We start from the raw sequence: 21,029 nt of genomic DNA, 5'->3' as shown, positions 1-21,029 counted from the left end.
CTTTTGGCCATGACTGTACAGCAGTAGTTATAGTGATGAGCCTTGTCTAGGATACAGTATATTCATGTGATTAAAGTAACCAGTGTTCAATGACATTAGATGAATGTACAGCATAAAACAACTGTATTTGTGTTTGCAGCAAGCTCCCTGCTAAAGTTCAGGTTAAAGGCAATTCTCCTGAACCTCCAAGGCAACCTTCAAAATTCACAGAAGAGCAAACAAAGCGTAGGGTATCTGAATTATACCGTTCTAGCTTTTGTTGCACTGGGAACGACTTTAGAGACAATTTGAAGTCACTTCAGGTCGTTCAGCATAAACATTTTTTGACAGTTGAATTCAAATGTCATTCATATAGAAGAAAAAATTAAAATATTAGAATCAGAACATGTTCGACTGTTGATGGAGTGAAGGGAGAATGAATAGAAATGAGGTCAGTTAAATATCAGGCTGAATGCTCCATCAAAATGTGTTTACCTTTCTCTTCATATTACTTTGGCTGAGGCTCACACTGAATTGCAACGTTTAATCTCTCAGAGTGGGTGATGATGAATAATGGAATTGTCCCCCACCCTCCTCCTCTCCTCTTCTCAGGGCTTCTCGCTGGGGCTGAGCGAAGGACACATACACCTGGACAGACGGCTTGAGGAGGAGAGACTGGCATGATAACGAGAGCATCAGGAGAGACGAACTGCGTGTCGGTATGTCTCACAGAGAACTCACATGAAACCACAGCAATCACCACACCCGCTAAAGAGTTTTCACTCTGCACACAGCGAGCAAGCTGAGACCTCACGTAACAAATGTCCCACATAAAGAACTTCAACCAAGTCTATCTTTATCATGATTTACTGTAATGGTTTCCATGAAGGTAAAGGGGAGATTGTTTTCCAAGGCAGTAAGTATATTATTAAGGTACTGTACAGTAACTTTGTAAGTCATATTGATCTATTTGATAATGTTCGCTTTAGCTCTGCTTCTTGAGCAATGGGAGTCTCACGTTCCTGACCTATTTCTGTTAGTTTGTTATATGTGTTAGTTGGTCAGGACGTGAGTTTGGGTGGGCATTCTATGTTTTCTGTTTCTATGTTGGTTTATGGGTTGCCTGGTATGGCTCTTAATTAGAGGCAGGTGTTTGGCGTTCCTCTAATTAGGAGTCATATTTAGGTAGGTGTTTTCACAGTGTTCGTTGTGGGTGATTGTCTTCCGTGTCTGTGTCTGTACACCACGCGGGACTGTTTTCGGTTTGTTTGTTCCTCGTTCATTTGTGTAGCCTATGTTTCCTATTCGTGCGTTCTTCTTGTTTTATGTAGTTCGTCGTCTAGGTCTGTCTACACCGTTTGTTGTTTTTGTTAGTTTAGTCAAGTTCGTGTTTTCTTTAATAAATTATGTGTTCAAACTCAGCTGCATTTTGGTTCGATCCCTGCTCCTCCTCTTCTGATGAAGAGGAGGAGGAAAGCCGTTACAGGGAGCCCAGATGCTGGACAAATGCATTTCCATTTGAGACATAAAAATAAAATAAAAAATAACGAATTATTGTCTGTTTCCACCAGGTAGAGGCAAGACTAACCCTTAGCTAAGTGAGAACATGTACCAGGATCTCAATTCCGGTTAACATTAATTAGAAAAGGTCACTGATAGACAAGCCATTAGTATCCACTATTCAAACAAGAAGTATCTGGGGGAGGGTTGTTCGGGCCAGAAATGATTGTGTCCACACATAACCCAGCTATTTTTATTTCCATTCATTACATAAATGTCAAGTAAAGAGCAGAGAGGCAGAGGCCCAATGTTCCTCTCCTAATCCAAACACAGTATCTGTGTCTCCTTCCTGCCGCTGTGCAGTTACAGCATCAGTCAAAAAGAGCTCTATTTGAAACTTAAGTATTTTCAGTCTTGACCCCCTTAAGGTTAAATCACTGTGCCATTGCCAGTTAAAGCTTCAATATTTTAGCAGATAGATTTCAATAGTCCCATCCTGGTAGAGACCTAGTCTGCATCCCAAACGGAACCTTAGTTCCTACATAGTGCACTACTTTTGACCAGTTCTGGGTAGTGCACGATATAGGGAARAAGGTGGGTTTTGGAACGTACCCCAGAGCTGGGAAACATTTGAAGCCAAGCCGGATAAATCATCAATGCCAGACAGGAAATATATTATTTCGGTCAGGGGTTCATGTCAACTGTAGATAAACATGTCAGAGGCAATATTAATGACCAGGCAACAATGGAGAATAGAACATTTTTACAGCTTCTGGAATCGCGGAACTCGGCTGTAAATTCTAATGCATGCAGACTTCAGAGTATTAAATAAAGTCATTAGCCAGATTAGACTAAGTTGAATTGCTACCAGACTAYAACAGAGACGTCAAACAGGGCTTCTGTCTAAATGGCACCCTATTCCCCACATTCCCCTATGGGCCCTCTTTGAAAGTAGTGCACTATGTAGGGAATAGGGTGCCATTAGGGTGGCAGACCTGTCACATCACGTAACCCTACAATATGGCTGCCTAAATCCTGAACGCTGCCCTCTCTGCCCTCCTGTCTGGTCAGATCGTGATGCATGGTCATTGTCCCACCAGACCTCCACCACATATGTACCGCACCATCTGTTGAGCCGCGARTGTACGTTTGCGGCGACCATGATAAAAGCTTTCTATTCATTTTGGATGAATCAAGCTGATTATAGCTCATCAGTGCATGAAACCCAGGGTCGAGTAATACATTTGCCCCTGTTTTTCTCGCGTACGTCAGATGGGAAAAGTGTAGTCTACTATATCTATTAACCACTCACAAATCTAAAGCAGCTCATATACAAATGCTCTGTATAATGAATTGTAGGCATGTGTATTAATAACCACTTATAAAGCTGCAGTGCTCGTAAGGAACATCATTGCACTGTGATGGGCCTGTTAATCAAGTAGACGTCAGCCTCTTGCCCATCTCTGTTGTGAATAGATTAGTGATTACAGAACAGGGCCTGCATTCAAATTGTGTCTCCGAGTAGGAGTGCTGATCTAGGATCAGGTCCCCCTTGTCCATGACATCTTATTAATTATGATCTAAAAMGATAAAATGATCCTAGTCTGAGACTCTTTGTGAATAATAGACTCYTAATCACCACCATCCCCCAACCAGGAAGCTGTGGAAAATCTAACCCCATTGAACAGCATGTAGAAATGATTCATGTGTTAAACCAATTAAGTGATTTTCTCTATATATTGTCTYTCCCATTATGCCTTTTAAAAGCATCCATTTACATGTTCTGTCAGCAGGGAAATTGGGTGAGTGCACTTTGTCCATGTTTTACTMTAGTTTTTTGAACCGCCATTGTTTTCGAAAATCAAGCCCCTTCCGAGTGAAACGATGGAATGGAAAACCATTACTATTGAACATTKATGTGTGGGTGTGCTGGATTGGAATATTTAATTTGCTTGGTTTTTCGCCTCCCTCCTGTGAGCTTGGCTGCCCTGTGCTGTGGGTGTAGTGTTTCAATAATTATGTACCGAGGAAAATTAGCTTCCAGCGGCCAACAATACTCACAGTAGAGTTATTGAACTCACCGCATTATTGAGAGAGAGGGATCACTGGTTATGTCAATGTATAATTCACGTTGATGAGAGAAATTATGAACGATGTAAAACTTGGCAAGTGATTTATTCATTAGCGTTGGTTTTGGCGAAGGATGTYAAATGAATTGTGTTTATGAGAGGACAGGGACGTGGGTTTCGTTTCATCCTATTTCCAGCCGACTCTAAGATTGTGGCATACGATACATACTTGAAACACAAGCCTTTACTTGGCAGACGGCGCCCACAAAATATTTCCCACCTCCCGCTTCCAAATCCATTTAATATTTTACAAAAACAAAGATTTTTCTATTTCCCTCCTTTGTACTGGTCCTGGAAACTTTCCATGTTTTCCTCGGTCTCGCTCACACATCAAAAGGAAAGCCTCTCGTTAAGAATGTCATTGTTTTCCTTTCTGCATCCTCTCCGTACATCAAACAAAGCCGGCTGTCAGTGTACATTAACCGCATGTTTGCCACGCCAGGAGTGTTTTCAGGGATAACCTTAACATACCYTACAATAATATGCGCTAAAACAGTTTTTCCCCCCTAGGATATTTCTCTCTATATTATAAGCTTTCTCTTTATATTAGAAGCWGTACATTTCTCTCATATGTGTCCCTCGTCCAAAAAGAACAATGCACATTAGCAGGATTCCGGAATTAGATGCTTCTATACCCACTTGTGATTTCATTGCAGCATCCTCTAATAAAGTATGCCGATAGGATCCTCTACTTCTGGCCCCTTGGAGGTATAAACGAGGTAAACGGTTTCAATTAGATGAAAGAGAAGCTGTCAGTCAATTGTGATTGGCAGCTTAAGTGATATGTAACGCCTTCCCTTCAGCGTCGGTGCCCCTGGGGCTTGATTCATGGTGGGCAGTTAGTCAAGCTCATGGCAGTAATGCACATGGCAGAGTGTGAGCCAATGATTCTGTCACCACGCAGACTCTTTCTGAGGTTTTACATCTCAGTACAGGACTCAAGATTAAACAGTAGGGGGGTTGCAGAACAAATGGATGGACTCAAGAGTACAGCCTGTGTGGATAGATACTATAGTATGTCACCATAGTTACTGGCATAGTATATCACATGCAATGGCATCAAAAACATAGCGTTTTATTCTTAATTGGTTTCAGTGCACACAGCAAACCATTTCATCACCTTGGTAACCACTAACCAGCAACATTTGATTGAACAAATACAGTAACACTTTACCTCAAGCCTGCAGGTATAATGTTTTAGGTCTATAACTTGTTATAAGCATCCATGAGCTTTTATAATCATCGAATGGTGCTGTATATCAAAGTTTCAGTACAGCTACTGATCCACACTCATGTAGGCTACTGTTTTTAGCATTGCATGCTTTACCAAGCCCCCCTAATGAGATACTCACACCGTAGCAGTTCAAATGAACACACAGCTCTTAGCCTATTGTTTGTATTTCACTTGTGCCTAAACGGCAGTATCCAAGGAGATTTCAATCTCCTCTTCTCTATCGGCATGTTAAGCAGAGTGTGTAGAGGGCTGCTTATTCAATTTAAGAAGTCCCGGTTCCTGTTGTTGGTTTGGTGCCAACGTTGATTACAATACCGAAAACAGTGTTTTGCATCTCTAAATAGACACACACACACACACACACAAGCACACACACACACATACATACTCACACTCCTGATCTGATAAATCACAGACGTGTGTATAATTGTATTAGTGATCGCAGGGCAGGCCAAATGTTTCCCTTCCTGGTTTGATGTCTTTTGAGGATTTAGGAGTCGTCGTTACGCCAAAGTGGCTAACTGCCAAGCCCTGAAAGAAATCTGTGCATTTACAGTGTCTTTTCTGATCATAGAAATGGGACAGAAGAGGAACACTGCACTTACTCCACGGGGTATCTACCGAAAAAGACCCAAATGGGTTAAAGTGGACCATTATTACCCTCTGAGACACAAACACACACACACACACACAGACACTAACTCTCTCTCTCTCTCTCACGCACACATGCACGCACACACGCACACACGCACGCACACACACACAAAGCACCTTGAGTTTTCACAGTATTTTCTGTCTTTTAGGGAAAGGGGAGCACGGCAAGCCCTACCCTCTGGCTGAGGATGAGTGTGACGACTCGGTTTACAAGGAGAACGGCTTCAACATCTACGTTAGTAACAACATCGCCCTGGACCGCTCTCTACCAGACATCAGACATCCAAAGTAAGCAGAGCGACAGATGGGTCTTTCTCCGACCCAAATGTTGACAGAATAGATGTGCAGAGCAGAGGTAATAACGTGTGTTAATTGGGGGTCAATTGCTGCACTACTAACGAGAGAYCAAGGCGGCGTGCGTGTTAACATTTCACTTCAAACACAAAATGGGGTCACACCTCGCATCTCCAACGATGTTGTCTTCTCTAATCCCCCYGGTCTTAGTATCTGTGTCTGTTCAATGGCTTGGAGGAGAGGAGCTTGAACAAACACGTTCACCTCTATTGATCCMCACATCAAATACATGTGAATGTAACCCGTATACAATGCACACGGTCTGCACTGGCACTTTACTGCTATTCATTAGTAGGCAAACATGGTTTAATATCATTACATGGAAAATGGCAGTTTACATCGATTAGGGGTTTGTTGTGGGTGGTTACTCTGCTACTCTGGTACTCTGGTACCAATCAAAGGTGTTTAGTTGAACAGTGCTGTGTATGTACGTTAGGATGCCCGTATTGGCTGCTTTTCACAGTGATGTCAGATATTGCTTAAAGAGGATTTGCAATGAGGTATTTGATGGATTGGTCCACAATGGCTCTCCGGGAGCACTAGAAGGCATTGTAAGAAAGTGAGAGAGAGAAACCACTGGCCTTCTGCACACCATTAGGCCCTCATAGAAACAACATCGATTCCCTCTCTGTCTCTGTCTCTGTCTCTGTCTCTGTCTCTGTCTCTGTCTCTGTCTCTGTCTCTGTCTCTGTCTCTGTCTCTATCTCCTTGCAGGAAACAAATCCCCCAGTAACTCCTACTGCAATGGGTTGGAAGTCAGGAGGGGGGTTGCAGTAGTGTTACAGCTCTGTCGATAATGAGAACTATTCCCTCCGCTGCGGGGGGGCTGGAGAGTGACTGCATCCCAATGGCACCCTACTCCCTATATAGTGAACTAGTTTTTACCCTATGGGCCCTGGTAAAACATAATGCACTTTATAGGGCATAGGGTGCCGTTTGGACTCCAAGTGATTCCATGTTAGCGAGGTAGGGAAATTAGATGCCACACTGTGCTGTGCATACTGTGGAGAGGGATATGGGGACATTTTCTAATTTGAAAGCTAGTTAAGCTTAGGATTGAATTATAGTGTTTTCTCCCTCTGGATATTGTCCCGTGTCTAATCTCTACTGACTGTGTGACTGTCTATGCATGTGTGTGTATTTAGAGAGAGTGTGTGTGTGGGTGCAAGTATATTCGACATGATGCACAGGATGTACAAGGTGCGCACGTAAGTCAATTTTCATGTGTGACAATGGTGTGTGCTCAATTACTTGTAAACATGTTTTCCACACCGCACTCCGTGTGTGTGGGATCAGAACATGTGTTGACAGGAAGTCAGGTTTCTATGAAGCTAAATCAGCCCTCCAGGGCAAGCTCTCAGTTCAGTTCCATCATCACAAAAAAACATGCCAATTTTCTTAGCAGGTGACGTGCCTTGTGCGGAGTGTGGAGAGAGAGGGAGAGAATGAGAGAGTGTGTTTATTAGTGTGTGAGAGAGAGTTGGGGAGGAAGAAAGGAAGAGGGGGAGAGAGAGAGAGAAAAAGCGAGAGAGGGGGAGATAGATAGTTATAGAGAGAGAAAAGAGATAGAGAGTGAGGGGGGAGAGGGATAGATAGTTAATGAGAGAGAGGGGGAAGAAAGGAAGAGGGGGAGAGAGAGAGAGAAAAAGCAAGAGAGGGGGAGATAGATAGTTATAGAGAAGAAAGATATAGAGAGTGAGGGGGGATAGATAGTTATAGAGAGAGAGGGGGGAAGAAAGGAAGAGGGGGAGAGAGAGAGAGAGAAAAAGCAAGAGAGGGGGGAGATAGATAGTTATAGAGAGAGAAAGATATAGAGAGTGAGGGGGGGTAGATAGTTATAGAGCGAGAGGGGGGAAGAAAGGAAGAGGGGGAGAGAGAGAGAGAAAAAGCAAGAGAGGGGGAGATAGATAGTTATAGAGAGAGAAAGATATAGAGAGTGAGGGGGGGGGTAGATAGTTATAGAGCGAGAGGGGGGAAGAAAGCAGAGGGGGAGAGAGAGAGAGAGAGAAAAAGCAGAGAGGGGGGAGATACATAGTTATAGAGAGAGCAAGATGTAGAGAGTGAGGGGGGGTAGATAGTTATAGAGCGAGAGGGGGGAAGAAAGGAAGAGGGGGAGAGAGAGAGAGAAAAGCAAGAGAGGGGGGAGATAGATAGTTATAGGAGAGAAAGATATAGAGAGTGAGGGGGGGGGGTAGATAGTTATAGAGAGAGAGGGGGAAGAAAGGAAGAGGGGAGAAGAGAGAGAGAAAAGCAAGAGAGGGGAGATAGATGTTATAGAGAGAGAAAGATATAGAGAGTGAGGGGGGGGGTAAGATAGTTATAGAGCGAGAGGGGGAAGGAGAGAGAGAGAGTTAGATAGGTAGTGAGATAGAGAGAGAGAACAACAGAGAATATCTATGGTGAGAGGGCATCTCTGTTTATTTACAGTCTCATAAAGCCCTGCAGCAATCCTCTCAGTGATCTGGAACATTATTTTGTAGACAGTGGCTGAATGATCTCCATCTCCCTCACAGTAAGCTGGGGCCCTGCCTGTCTTCCTGCTCTGCCTGTCTGTTCTGCCTGCCTGTCTGTTCTGCCTGCCTGTTCTGCTTCCCTGCCTAATGTAATGACGGCTATAACTCAGATACACCCCTGATTTCAACGAATTTAAGAGATGGAAATGAGGCCAGTGCTGCCGCTATGCTAGCTAATGTTGTTGACACAAAGCGGTACGGAAAATAAACCTCACAGGTTAAAAACATTTAAGGGATTGCGATGTCTGTGAATGCTAAGTATTTTTGGCAATGTTGTATTTCTCAGTCTGCACATACACTATCTAGAACCTAAAATGGTTCCTAGGGCTGTCCCCATTGGAGAACCCTTTGAATAACCCTTTTTGGTTCCAGGTAGAACCCTTTTGGTTCCAGGTATAACTCTTTTGAATTCCATGTAGAACCCTTTAGTAATACCTGGATCCAACCCTACTTGGTTTCAGTTACTGTTTTATATTGGGTTATTTTCTAAATGTTTTCACTGCTGAATTAATTACAGTTTTTACTGAAGCATTGGACTATCTATAATCAGTTCCACAAGTCATATGATATGATGGAGAAGTTGAACGTTCGGGAGTTAGTGTACATAGCCTACACTTGAACAGAGCAATGCCTCAGAATAAAGCCTGGCATGTTTTTAAAGCAGATGTGATACAGCATTGTGCATTTTACACCAAATGACGCAGCTGAACAATTCATCCAACATTAACACCTATGCATTTACCCAGGCAGGTGTTACAGTAAGTACTGATCTGATCTGGAGAGCAGTGACCTGTTATTAAACGGCTTTAACAGCATGGCAGACAGTATAAGACGCAGTGGGGAATCCTATCATGCTGGGAGTGGAAAATCAACACGTAAGAAACAGACTGAAGGCATTTATCCATACAGAATGTAACATGAATGTCATTCTCACCGGGTCTTTGTGTGCGACAACCACGGCGGTGCAAAGGCCTAGTTGAGATGAAAAAGAGTCACATCAGCAGTTGATAGCATCAAGTCTGCGTAATGTTCAATGTTATCTTATCAAGTTCAACAGAAGCCGACAGTCTTGCTTCGTTCTTACCTGAACTGAACGGAGTCTCTATTCAGTCATTTATTTATTCACTCACTCTCTCACTCTCTCATTCTTTCTCTCTTCCTCACACACTCATTCCATACAGTAAGGAAGGGAAAATTGAAGTTTAATTTAAGCCTATATGCATTTAAGAGAGGTCTATAAAGCCCCAATCCAGCCCCATATTTCAAGTTTCCTCGCGATACGGCGCTGGAGGGGGGTGACAACGGTATTTTCCATAATGGTATGTGGCTCTATCTGCCTATTACTATGCAAATCGATGCTCCTCTCCTTCCTGAATGGTATTTCATAATGTAGAATTATCTGACAGGGCAGCTGGAGAGATCAACCTTGTGTTTTAGAGATTGGCTCAACTCCAGCAGGAATGAATTTGCTTTCCCAGCCCAGCACAGATGTAGGGAGCTGGAGAAGTTTGGTGATGATTTTTATGCTCCCTCCCTCCCTCCCTCCCTCCCTCCCTCCCTCCCTCCCTCCCCTACTTCCTCCTACCTCCGTCAACTCAGACCTCAATAGAGAATCTCTGTCTCTCCCCCTCCCACCCTTGGTCTCTCTCTCTCTCTCGCTCTCTATTGCTCTCTTCTTTCCCTTTTCACTCTCTCTCATTGTCTCTTTTTCCCTCCCTCCCTCCCTCCCTCACTCCTTCACTCCCTCACTCCTTCTCTCTTTCGCTAAATAAAACAATAATAAAAACCAGGGCTTCTAACCAAGTACCGAGTCATCATTCTGCAGAGACCGGTGATAAATTAGAACAGCTTGTCAAGGTTGTCACCGGGGTAAATTAGCAGGAGACTCGTGTGAACCGTAAAACTGCTGCTTCATTTGCCAATTTCAGCTTTGTCGAGGCGGCTATTAACATGCAGATTTCCCTGAATTGTTTATTAGGCCGGCTGAAGCTGGAGTGGCTCTTTTAAACGCTGATTTACTTTACGACTCAGCACAGAGATAGAAGGTAAAGCAGGCTATGTGTTTGAGGCTGGCTGGCTGGCTAGCTGGCTGGCTGGCTAGCTGGATGGATGGCTGGCTGAATGGCTGGAAGGCTGGATGGCTGGAAGGCTGGATGGCTGGAAGGCTGGATGGCTGGAAGGCTGGCTGGCTTGGCAGTGTGACACACAGCAGGGAGCAGGTTGGCTTTCCAGATGTAGGAAGACGTGATTAAAGATATCAGTATTAGATTGTTAGATTGTGACATTTAGCCTATCACAGAGTCACTATATTCAAACATACGAAATACCAACACATGCAGCTAGCTCTACATCAAATGCATAAGCTACACGTGGAGATGAACCACGCACGATGTCTCTGATGTATTGAATTTCGATCCCACTGGGGTCTTTGTCAGGACAGGTCAAGAAAGGTCTGGTCTGATGTATTAAAAACCATGGAGGCTAATARAGTCCCTGGTATTTTGTGTATTCTCTTTCCTCAGCTGCAAGACAAAGCTGTACCTGGAGAACCTTCCCAACACCAGCATCATCATCCCCTTCCACAACGAGGGCTGGTCGTCCCTGCTGAGGACCATCCACAGCATCTCCTACCGCACCCCAGACCACCTCATCGCTGAGATCATACTGGTGGACGACTACAGTGACAGAGGTAGGACACCTGGTTAACTGTTACGCTACTGTGTGTGTTGGTGGTCAGGGTTCTTACCCATAACCTACTCCAAGTGACCGTGGTAGGACCCTGATTAAACTAAACAGTCATTACAGTATGCGTGCTGGTAGGCCTGGTTAAAACTACAGTCATTACAGTAAGGTGCTGGTAGGACTCTGGTTAAACTACAGTTATTACAGTATGGTGCTGGTAGGACCCTGGTTAAACTACGTTATTACAGTATGGTGCTGGTAGGACCCTGGTTAAACTACAGTCATTACAGTATGGTGCTGGTAGGACCCTGGTTAAACTACAGTCATTACACGCATGGTGCTGTAAGGACCTTGATTAAACACCAGTTATTACAGTATGGTGCTGGTAGGACCCTGGTTAAACTACAGTCATTACAGTATGGTGTTGGTAGGACCCTGGTTAAACCTACAGTTATTACACTATGGTGCTGGTAGGACCCCTGGTTAAACTACAGTCATTACAGTATGGTGCGGGTAGGACTCTGGTTAAACTTCAGTTATTACATATGGTGCTGGTATGGACCCTGGTTAAAATACAGTCATTACAGTATGGTGCTGGTAGGACTGCGTTTACACTACAGTTATTACAGTATGGTGTTGGTAGGACCCTGGTTAAACTACAGTTATTATGGTATGGTGTTGGTAGGACCTCTGGGTTAAACTACAGTTAATTACAGTATTGGTGCTGGTAGGACCCTGGTTAAACTACAGTTATTATGGTAATGGGTTGGTAGGACCCTGGTTAACTACATGTTATTATGGTATGGCGCTGGTAGGACCCTGGTTTAAACTACAGTCATTACAGCATGGTGCTGGTAGTACCTTGATTAAACTACAGTTATTACAGTATGGTCGCTGGTAGGACCCTGGTTAAACTACAGTCATTACAGTATGGTGCTGGTAGGCCCTGGTTAAACTACAGTCATTACAGATGGTGCTGGTAGGACCTGATAACTACAGTTATACAAGTATGGTTGCTGAGGACCCTGGTTAACTACAGCATTACAGTAATGGTGCTGGTAGGACCCTGGTTAAACTACAGTTATTACAGTATGGGTGTTGGTAGGACCTGGTTAAACTACAGTATTACAGTATGGTGCTGGTAGGACCCTGGTTAAACTACAGTTATTACAGTATGGTGCTGGTAGGACCCTGGTTTAAACTACAGTTATTACAGTATGGTGCTGGTAGGACCCTGGTTAAACTACAGTTTTACAGTATGGTGCTGGTAGGACCCTGGTTAAACTACAGTTATTACAGTATGGTGCTGGTAGGACCCTGGTTAAACTACAGTCATCAGTATGTGCTGGTAGACCCTGGTTAAACTACAGTTATTACAGTATGGTGCTGGTAGGACCCTGGTTTAAACTACAAGTTATTACAGTAATGGTGTTGGTAGGACCCTGTGTTAAACTACAGTCATTACAGTATGGTGTCTGGTAGACCCTGTTAACGTCTTAACAGACTGCTGGTAACACTGGTTAAACTACTTATTCACAGTATGGTGCTGGTAGGACCCTGGTTAAACTACAGTCATTACAGTATGGTGCTGGTCGGACCCTGGTTAAACTACAGTTATTACAGTATGGTGCTGGTAGGACCCTGGTTAAACTACGTTATTACAGTATGGTGCTGGTAGACCCTGTTAAACTACAGTTATTACAGTATGGTGCTGGTAGGACCCTGGTTAAACTACAGTTATTACAGTATGGTGTTGGTAGGACCCTGGTTAAACACATTAGTTACAGTATGGTGCTGGTAGGACCCTGGTTAAACTACAGTATTACAGTATGGTGCTGGTAGGACCCTGGTTAAACTACAGTTATTACAGTATGGTGCTGGTAGGACCCTGGTTAAACTACAGTTATTACAGTATGGTGCTCTATGTATCAGATAGGACCTGGTTAAATCAAATCAAATTCATTGGTACATACACATATTTAGCAGATGTATTGCGGGTGTAGCGAAATGCTTGTGTTCTGCTCCAAACAGTATGGCGTAGTGGGTACTGAGCATTGCACTAGTTCCATTACCCCTACCAACTAATAGATCTCACTTTGATTCATCTCTGTTAGTGTATGTTTTTGGTGTCTCACGCCTGGATGTTGGTCTTGCCTCTGGGGGTCATTGCCTGAGGATAACCCTGTGTGTGAAGCTAGTAGGAGCCATACTCATTTGTGTCAACCTCTCATCCGTCATTAGTCAGGTAGTTTGGTTTGGGAGGAGTTGGGTTTTGCTCCCCAGCCAGCTGGTTGCCCTGTTGGCCGTTGCCCTCTTTCTCTCCTGTGGTTCTGTGGATGTTAGTGTTTGCAGAGAAACAGATTCACTTCCTATAGGTGGTGGCTGCTTGCCTCAGGGGGGTGAGATAGAACGTAAGCGTTCAGTAGCCAGACCACCGTGGCCGGAAGGGTCAGTCATTGTGTCGACTCAGTGTACTGGATGCTCCCCCGCAGTGTTGAGACGTTGAGACAATCCACTGGAACTCTCAGTCCACTGGCCTTCCGAGACCACACCACACCACGCAAGCACACGCCACACGCAACGCACGCAACCACACGCACGCACCAACGCAACACACACACACACACACACACACACACACACACACACACACACACACACACACAGAGAAGACTCACCACACACAGGGCTTAGCCCGGATCATTCCACATTCCGTATTCCGCCTCTGGAAGCCCATGCATGTATTAGCATAATTGAGTATTTTAATATTGTTTTAGCGGGTGAAGAGCAACAGCACAAACAACCTCTTGGTGGATGGACTTTAGAGTGTGTGTTCTTCATTTGCATCAGTGATGATTCAGCCTAATGGGGAATTCACTGGTTGTTTAAAGGAGCGATACGCAGTTGTACATCCATTTTGGACTTGGAATTCATTCTTGAAGAATATGTCTTATAAATAAATGGCTTGATGATTTAGTTCAACTGTCGTATCCCATCAGAACCCACAATATCAGCTGTGTTAAGTCCAATGTTTGTAAACAACCTAAATGTAACAAACAGAATATAGGCTCAAAACATGGTCAAAACTCCTTTTGATATCATGTATGGTCAATCCTGGCATTTAGCTCCTGTTTATGAATTTGAAGTGGTTACATTTCTCCAGCGCATCCCCCCAGCGTTTTAACCAAAAACAGTGGGTGGGGTGCCAGCTTTGTTGTCGTTTAACTGCGATTCCCTATGACGGTTGTACGTTATGTTATGCTGTGCACTTTTCGTATTTTGAGTACATGGTCCACAGTTCATCCATGTAACCACTCTCTGTTGTTGATTCATCGTGCTGTCTTGTTTTGTTTACATACTGAGTCAGGTGATGTGTGGAAATGGGTCATTTGGGTTCTGTGTGTGTGAATGGCAGCGTTGGGAAGGTTTTGTGTGTTGTGTGTGTGTGGGATCAGTGTTAGAGGTGGCAGATTCCAGTGAGTTGAGGCTTCTCTGGGACGATAGTCCTCACTGTGGAGCACCAGATGGGACAGCTGCTGCTCTACCCTACAGCTGAATCTTCCCCAGAGGTGTTGTGTGTGTGTGTGTGTGTTTGGTGTGTGTGTGGGTGTGGTGTGTGTGTGTGTGTGTGTGTGTGTGTGTGTGGTGTGTGTGTGTGTGTGTGTGTGGTGTGTGTGTTGGTTCTTGCCTGCGTTTGATGTGCTAATGTTATTGTCACTGGCCATATTATTTGTTAATTATTCTCCCATCTTACAACCACAACTTCAATAGTACCTTAAACTGGTCAGCGTGTGTAATGCATGCCAAGATATCCTGGCTATACATCCCAGGACTGCGTTCACCCCCATCATGTTCTGGTGTGTACACAGAGAAGCTAGGCACGTTTCTGGTGTGTTGCACACAGCAGCTATGCAGAGTGGCTTTTTTGTGCCTGTGGAGGACAATTCTCCAGTGAGGGAGCGAAATATCTTGAACAGATTTTTCACCTGAAGCGAGAATAACAATAAGCTCTGCTGACAGAAAAGCTACATTTGAAACCAAACCTTCTGAGAAATCATTTGGCAATGTAATAAGTATGAGTCATAATGATAATAACCTCTCCATCTGTTGCTCGAATGATAAATAATGAAATCAACCTTTATTGTCTGATGTACGTTCATAACCCGTGGCAGGGTTGTAATTCCCAGTTGTGAAGTCGTAAATACCAGTTGGATGCAGTCACATGTTTTGTACTCTTGAGAAACACTGACTGGCTAAAGGCCAACAAGCTGCGTCAACCATAAACTAAAAGTACACGCTCCATGCTTGTAAACAAATTATAATGCTCAAAACCATATTATAGATTCTTTTTATAAATTAATGTTTTTGTTGTTGTATTTGACTGCCAAAATGCAGTTATCTTCAATGCATCACGTTATTTCCTTACTAGGCTCATCGGAGGTAAGCATGTGGGAGAAGTTGGAGCTCAGGGATGATAGACAAGTTTCCCACTAGTAATTACCAGTTTGAGGGGCGTTCAGTGGATTTTTGTTGTGTAAATACCACCTTCCCAGTTTTTGTGAACCAGCATTAGTCACCTACTGTACCTGTGAAGATATCCTAATCTATTAAGTTTCAGTGGAAAACTATGATTATGTTGCAATAAGTATACCAATCAGTTGGCTACTAGTTTATATGGATGGGCATTAGAAATTATTTCACTATTCAAATAATATGAAGGTGGAGTGGGACCAGGGGACTTACCTAGGATGGAGAGTGCACCAGAGGGGGGGGTCTGCAGCGGTGCGGAGGCCACCCGAGGCGAGAGACGGGGGACACGGTGGTGAGGCTGACGGAGCAGCGCCTGGGAGGGGTGCTCAATGGTGGCAGAGAGGCCACCGGAGGCAGTGCAGCGGGAGGATGGTAGGAAGTGGGAGGCGAGATATCAAGTGATCGGAATCAGTGAGGCCTTTGGGAAATACGTGTTTACATTTTGTGTACTTAAACGTCCGAAGCCTATACCGAAGATAGATGAAGATAGTCTGTTGCTTCGCAAATCAGAGGTGGGTGTCTATGTTTTACAGAGAAGGGGAGGAAGGATCGGAATGGTGGGGGGGATATGTGCGTTTGTAAGATCGGACATTGCTTATAACATAGATCGGATTTAAGGCTTGATCTGGAGATTGTCTGGCTGGATATCTGCCTTCCCAAAACCAAGCCGATTTTGTTGGGGGTGTGTTAAAGGCCGCCCAATCAGAATGCATTCTATGTAGGTCTCGAAATTGTGTTGTCAATGTAATGATTCCCTGTTGAAGGAAATCAATTTTGTTAGGGGATTTCAATACTGATGTCTGCAAAAAGGAAAACCCAACTCACAATGTATTTTATGCACTTCTGTAGATCACTTGCCTGACCCAAAGATAAAGAATCCCCACAGGATATGTGAAACAGTGCAAAGTACAATTGACTTAATTTGGTGTCTGATCAATCCAAATATCCAGAGTGGAGTAATGTATATGATAATCAGTGATCATTTTATTACATTTTTGCACAAGAAGGGTTTTTAAAGATATTTATGTTCACAAAACTGTTAGAATCAGAGACTCAAAAATACTGTGTTGAAATGTTTAGGAGAGAGTGGGTAAAATGACTGGTCACCGTGCTGATAGTGTAGGGATAGACAGTGCCTAGGAAGCCTTTATTAAATGTAGATTCCTTGATGTGGTGAATGTGATGGCTCCCATTAGACGGGTCAGGGTAAAGCAGAGATCTAGCCCTTGGTTTAATCATGAGATTCTAGAATCTATCCACGCAAGGAATAAGGCCTTGATGAAATTTAGAACTCCAAGAGCAGCCGATTTTCTCCTATATAAACGTCACAGAAATTAAGCACAGCGCAGGATGGATGAAGCTAAGAGGGGTTACTTTGCTGATAAAATCATTGAGAAAAAAATGACCCTAAAATGCTTTGGAAATCATTTAAGGAACTAGGCTGTAGTAGTACTACCAAAAACAACTAACAGTATTGGACTGAACATCAGGGGGGAGATGTATATGAAAAAGCAGAGGTTGCCAATGAATTAAACTATTTTTGTTACTTCTGTTGCCAAGCAAGCTGGTTAGAAAGCTTGCCCACCGTTCTGGTATGTATGGAAACGACCACGTCAATAAGTATAATGCCGAGTTACGGGTTCAGCAAACTCTTTTGCAAAGGTAGCAACAGCCAAATAGCCAGTATGCTAGCAGAGCTTAAATGCTCCAAAGCCACAGGCTGGATAATATTCCTGCAAGGTTTCTTATAGATTCTGCTGAGTAAATTGCCCTTGTATTACGCATAATCGTTAATGCGTTTCTTGAACAAGGCATCTTTCCCAGGAACATGAAACACACTAAAGTTATACCTCTGTAAGAAGGGGATAAGTCTGACCCGGAATATAGGTTGATCCAATCATCAATCACATAATAGCCTTCTACATCGCTGATGTAACATAGACGAACCTAACCACAGCAGATGAGAGTAGAGCAGTTGTATCCAGGTAACAAGATCCAGGAGAAAGTTGTACATGAGCAATGTATGAATATGTCAACAAACACAGTCTAATGTATGATTTTTAGTCGGGTTTTAGAAAAACATACTCCACTGATTTCATGTTACTTTACTTGACTGACTTCATCAGGAAAGAGATTGATGAGGGAAATTCTGTGGGAATGGTACTTGCTTGACCTACAAAAGGCCTCCGATACAGTTAACCACTGTCTCCTAATCTCCAATCTGGAAGCACTGGGGTTACGCAGTATCCTCTAGCTGGGTAAAGTCCTTTTTATCAGGTAGGGAGCAAATAGTACAGGTTAATGGTATGTCAGCAACAATGTTCTGCGGGACTGTTGGCTTTACTGTTTACCTAATATACAATATGAAAGATGCTTGTTCTTGCCGTCTTTTCCTTTATGCGGATGGACTTACACTTCTGGTGTCTCACAAAAGTAAAACTATGTTGGAGAGCATACTTAGCACAGAGCTTACAACATTAGCAAATGGCTTGGAGATAATAAGGTATCTCTGCACTTAGGTAAAACTAAGCAATTATTTTGGATCCCAGACCTAAATTGAGTAGGTCCCTTTGAAATCAGAGGGAGTTAGGGGGGAGGTGCTGACTACTAAAACCTCTGTTAGCTACCTGGGATGCATCCTTGATGGAAGATTGGGAGGTGTGAACATGGCCACTAAAGTGCTAGGGAAGGTTAAATGCCAGGACCTACATTTTGCTAGAAAGTCCAAGCTGCTTGATAAGGACTCCATGAAAGTGCTACGACTGCCATCATTCAATGCCATTTTGACTAACACTAGTACTTCCTGGTTTGGGGCTTATCTAAGCTTATGAAGGGGAAAGCTCCAGATAGCCCAGAATAAGCTGATCAGGGTAGTATATGAAGTGAATCCTGTACTCACATAGGCAGGAGCCTGCTTTCAGAAACTGGTCCCTGTTGAGGGTGTCCCAGATTAGACTGGGTTTGGTTAAACACAAGTATTTATGGTTCTGTGCCCAGATATCTAACTGATTACTTTCCTCAGTGTTAGGGATGCACACAATCACAGCACCATCAGGTGTTGCAATGTGTGCTTATACAGGTTCAGGAGCAATGCTGAAAGGTATTTTCTTGTATACTGGAGCCTCAGAGTTTGAATGGTTGCTTTCTTCCATAAAACTACTAGTTAAAAAAACGTAAAACTTTCTCTTCTGTGCCATATGAATGACCCTATGATTACCTCTGTAAAGTGAACGTCACTCAGAATGACGTAAAATGCCCAACACGCAGACAGTGCAGTGGTTTTCAGGGGTGCTATTCCGGTTTTTGTTGGCTAGGGTGGCAGGTAGCCTGGGGATAGGAGCGTGTGACCAGTAACCGAAAGTTGCTGCATGAATCCCTGAGCTGACAAGGTAAAAATCTGTTGTTTTGCCCCTGAGCAAGGCAGTTAACCACTGTTCCCCGGGCGCGAAGACGTGGATGTTGATTAAGGCAGCCTCCGCACTCTCGAGTCAGAGGGGTTGGGTTAAATGCAAGAACATTTCAGTTGAATGCATTCAGTTGTACAACCTGACTAGTATCCCCCTTTCCCCTTTCCCTAACATGAGCTCAGCTAAACAGCAATAGTGAATATGTCTGATGTTTGCCTCATTAGAACTGATTCTTTTCAACAAAAAGTTTTCTGGTGAGTGTTTTGCATTGATCTGTGTCAGGTCTTGTGAACCCTCCGTTGGGCGCGCTGCAGGCCTATTTGAAGTGGGGTAATAGCCTACTGTTGTGCAGGCTGACCGGAGGGCTAAATGTGCGCTATGATAGTAAAATGCCTTTTCATGTGAAACGCAACCCATAAACCCATAGCCCATGAGAGAGAAAAAGGAGCTTAAAAATAAAACAATCACTGTGGCGTCCTCAGAACTGTAGGCTACATTTATTACAGCTTAAGCAGGACACAGCATTTATCAGGTGCACTTATTTTGTGTGTATCCAAGAATCATATACACCCACCAAAGCCTGTAAATTCCCAATAGCAGATTAGTTTGACAGCGGTTAGCCTTGCCCCTATTCCGGACATGTTTGCTTGGGACTCATCCTGCAATGAAACCAGACTAAGCAGCATTCATTAAGGACTATGTATCGAATTGCAATGCGAGTAAACAAAGGCATCACGTTTGCGTATCGCTCTTAGTAGTTGAGCAGTTGGCTAGTTTAGCTACGTAGCACAGGAGAAGTAACAATTTAGCCTAGCTATCCTCAGTGCTTCATTTGTAATCGGAGAAGTACTGGGAACAAAAAGTGAGCACGAGGGGGGGGGGGGACCGGGGAGCTCTGAGGTACCTGAACGCATGAAAAAAAAGAATCACCTTTATCATAAAGCATTGCATGCATAATCATCACATTTGCGTAGTGCATGGGAACATTTATGGCATAGAGTCTGAAAATGTTGTCTTTTAAAAAACGCATTTCATTTGACTGTGAGACTTTTGGTATAATCTTTTTAATGCCTGTTCCAAACAACTAGGAACTCAGCCCTGGGAAATCTCAGAATTCCGACTTCGTGCGTTAACCTGAACTAAAAATAGTCCAAAGTTGATCATCTAACTCGGAATTTCAAGTCAGGAACCTGGGCCTCTTTAGAGTCACGACTGAAGATACTGAATCATTGGATCCCAACTCGAGTCCCAATTGTCTTAAAATCACCATAATACACACAGCAAATTATTGACCAATGAGAGGCTCCTTTGACAAGAACAACTGAAAATTGAGTCAATAAAAACTAACTTGTCTTGAATCCATCAATAGCTATCGTAGGCTACATATGAAGTATGGAAATATAGTCCTAAAAATTCTATTCCAGTTCCTGACTCACCAATGAACGCCAGCTCCTCGACTAGGTGATGGCCGATGCGTTCGGCCAACAGCCTCCTCCTCCTTGTTTTACTTTGGGTAAAATACTGGAGTTGATCAAGTATTTTGGAGCCACAGACAAGAGTCTCTCCTTTTCAGCAGGAGCCATTTGCTTTCCAACCTGTTTTGGTCTGCAATGTGTTTGTTCATGACAGATTTTGCCACGTGTTTTCAGAACTGTAGGCTATGCCTTGTATTGGATACACTCCACAGCCTAGCAATTTTTTTTAAAAGAACGGCTATAATCTCTGTGGCAAATTATAGGCTTTCTAGTGTAGTAGGCTATTCTGATTATTTATTTATGTTCTGAACAAGACAGCATGGTAACTCTATACTTTGGCAAATGTATTAATCATCAGTGTTGTTGCGCAGCTCCTCCAGGACCTTCGCACGGTTAAAGATTCTATAAGGAAAATAAATGATGAAGTGGCAATGCTGGAGAGATGGTAGAATTGCAGGCTCAATGTCATCGAGCAGAGAGAGGGAGATAAATCATAGAAACTGAATCTCATTGTAGTTCTGAGAGAGATTACTGGGGGGGGGGGGCAACTCAAATAAATCATTTTCGCGTTT

General features: G+C 43.5%; 1 protein-coding gene across 1 annotated transcript in view; it reads left to right on the top strand.

Annotated features, from left to right (window-relative positions):
* Window positions 1–552: 552 nt before the first annotated feature.
* Window positions 553–21,029, top strand: part of LOC112071718 (polypeptide N-acetylgalactosaminyltransferase-like 6) — a 219,010-nt gene continuing 198,533 nt past the window's right edge. The window contains 4 exon segments of the mRNA XM_024139158.2: window positions 553–620; window positions 622–698; window positions 5,646–5,784; window positions 10,886–11,052. Of these exon segments, the coding sequence (XP_023994926.2) occupies window positions 553–620; window positions 622–698; window positions 5,646–5,784; window positions 10,886–11,052 (451 nt within the window).

The sequence above is a fragment of the Salvelinus sp. IW2-2015 genome, unplaced genomic scaffold, assembly GCF_002910315.2.
Source record: "Salvelinus sp. IW2-2015 unplaced genomic scaffold, ASM291031v2 Un_scaffold1700, whole genome shotgun sequence".
Classification (NCBI taxonomy): Eukaryota; Metazoa; Chordata; class Actinopteri; order Salmoniformes; family Salmonidae; genus Salvelinus; species Salvelinus sp. IW2-2015.
This window is presented reverse-complemented; position numbering and strand designations above follow the sequence as displayed.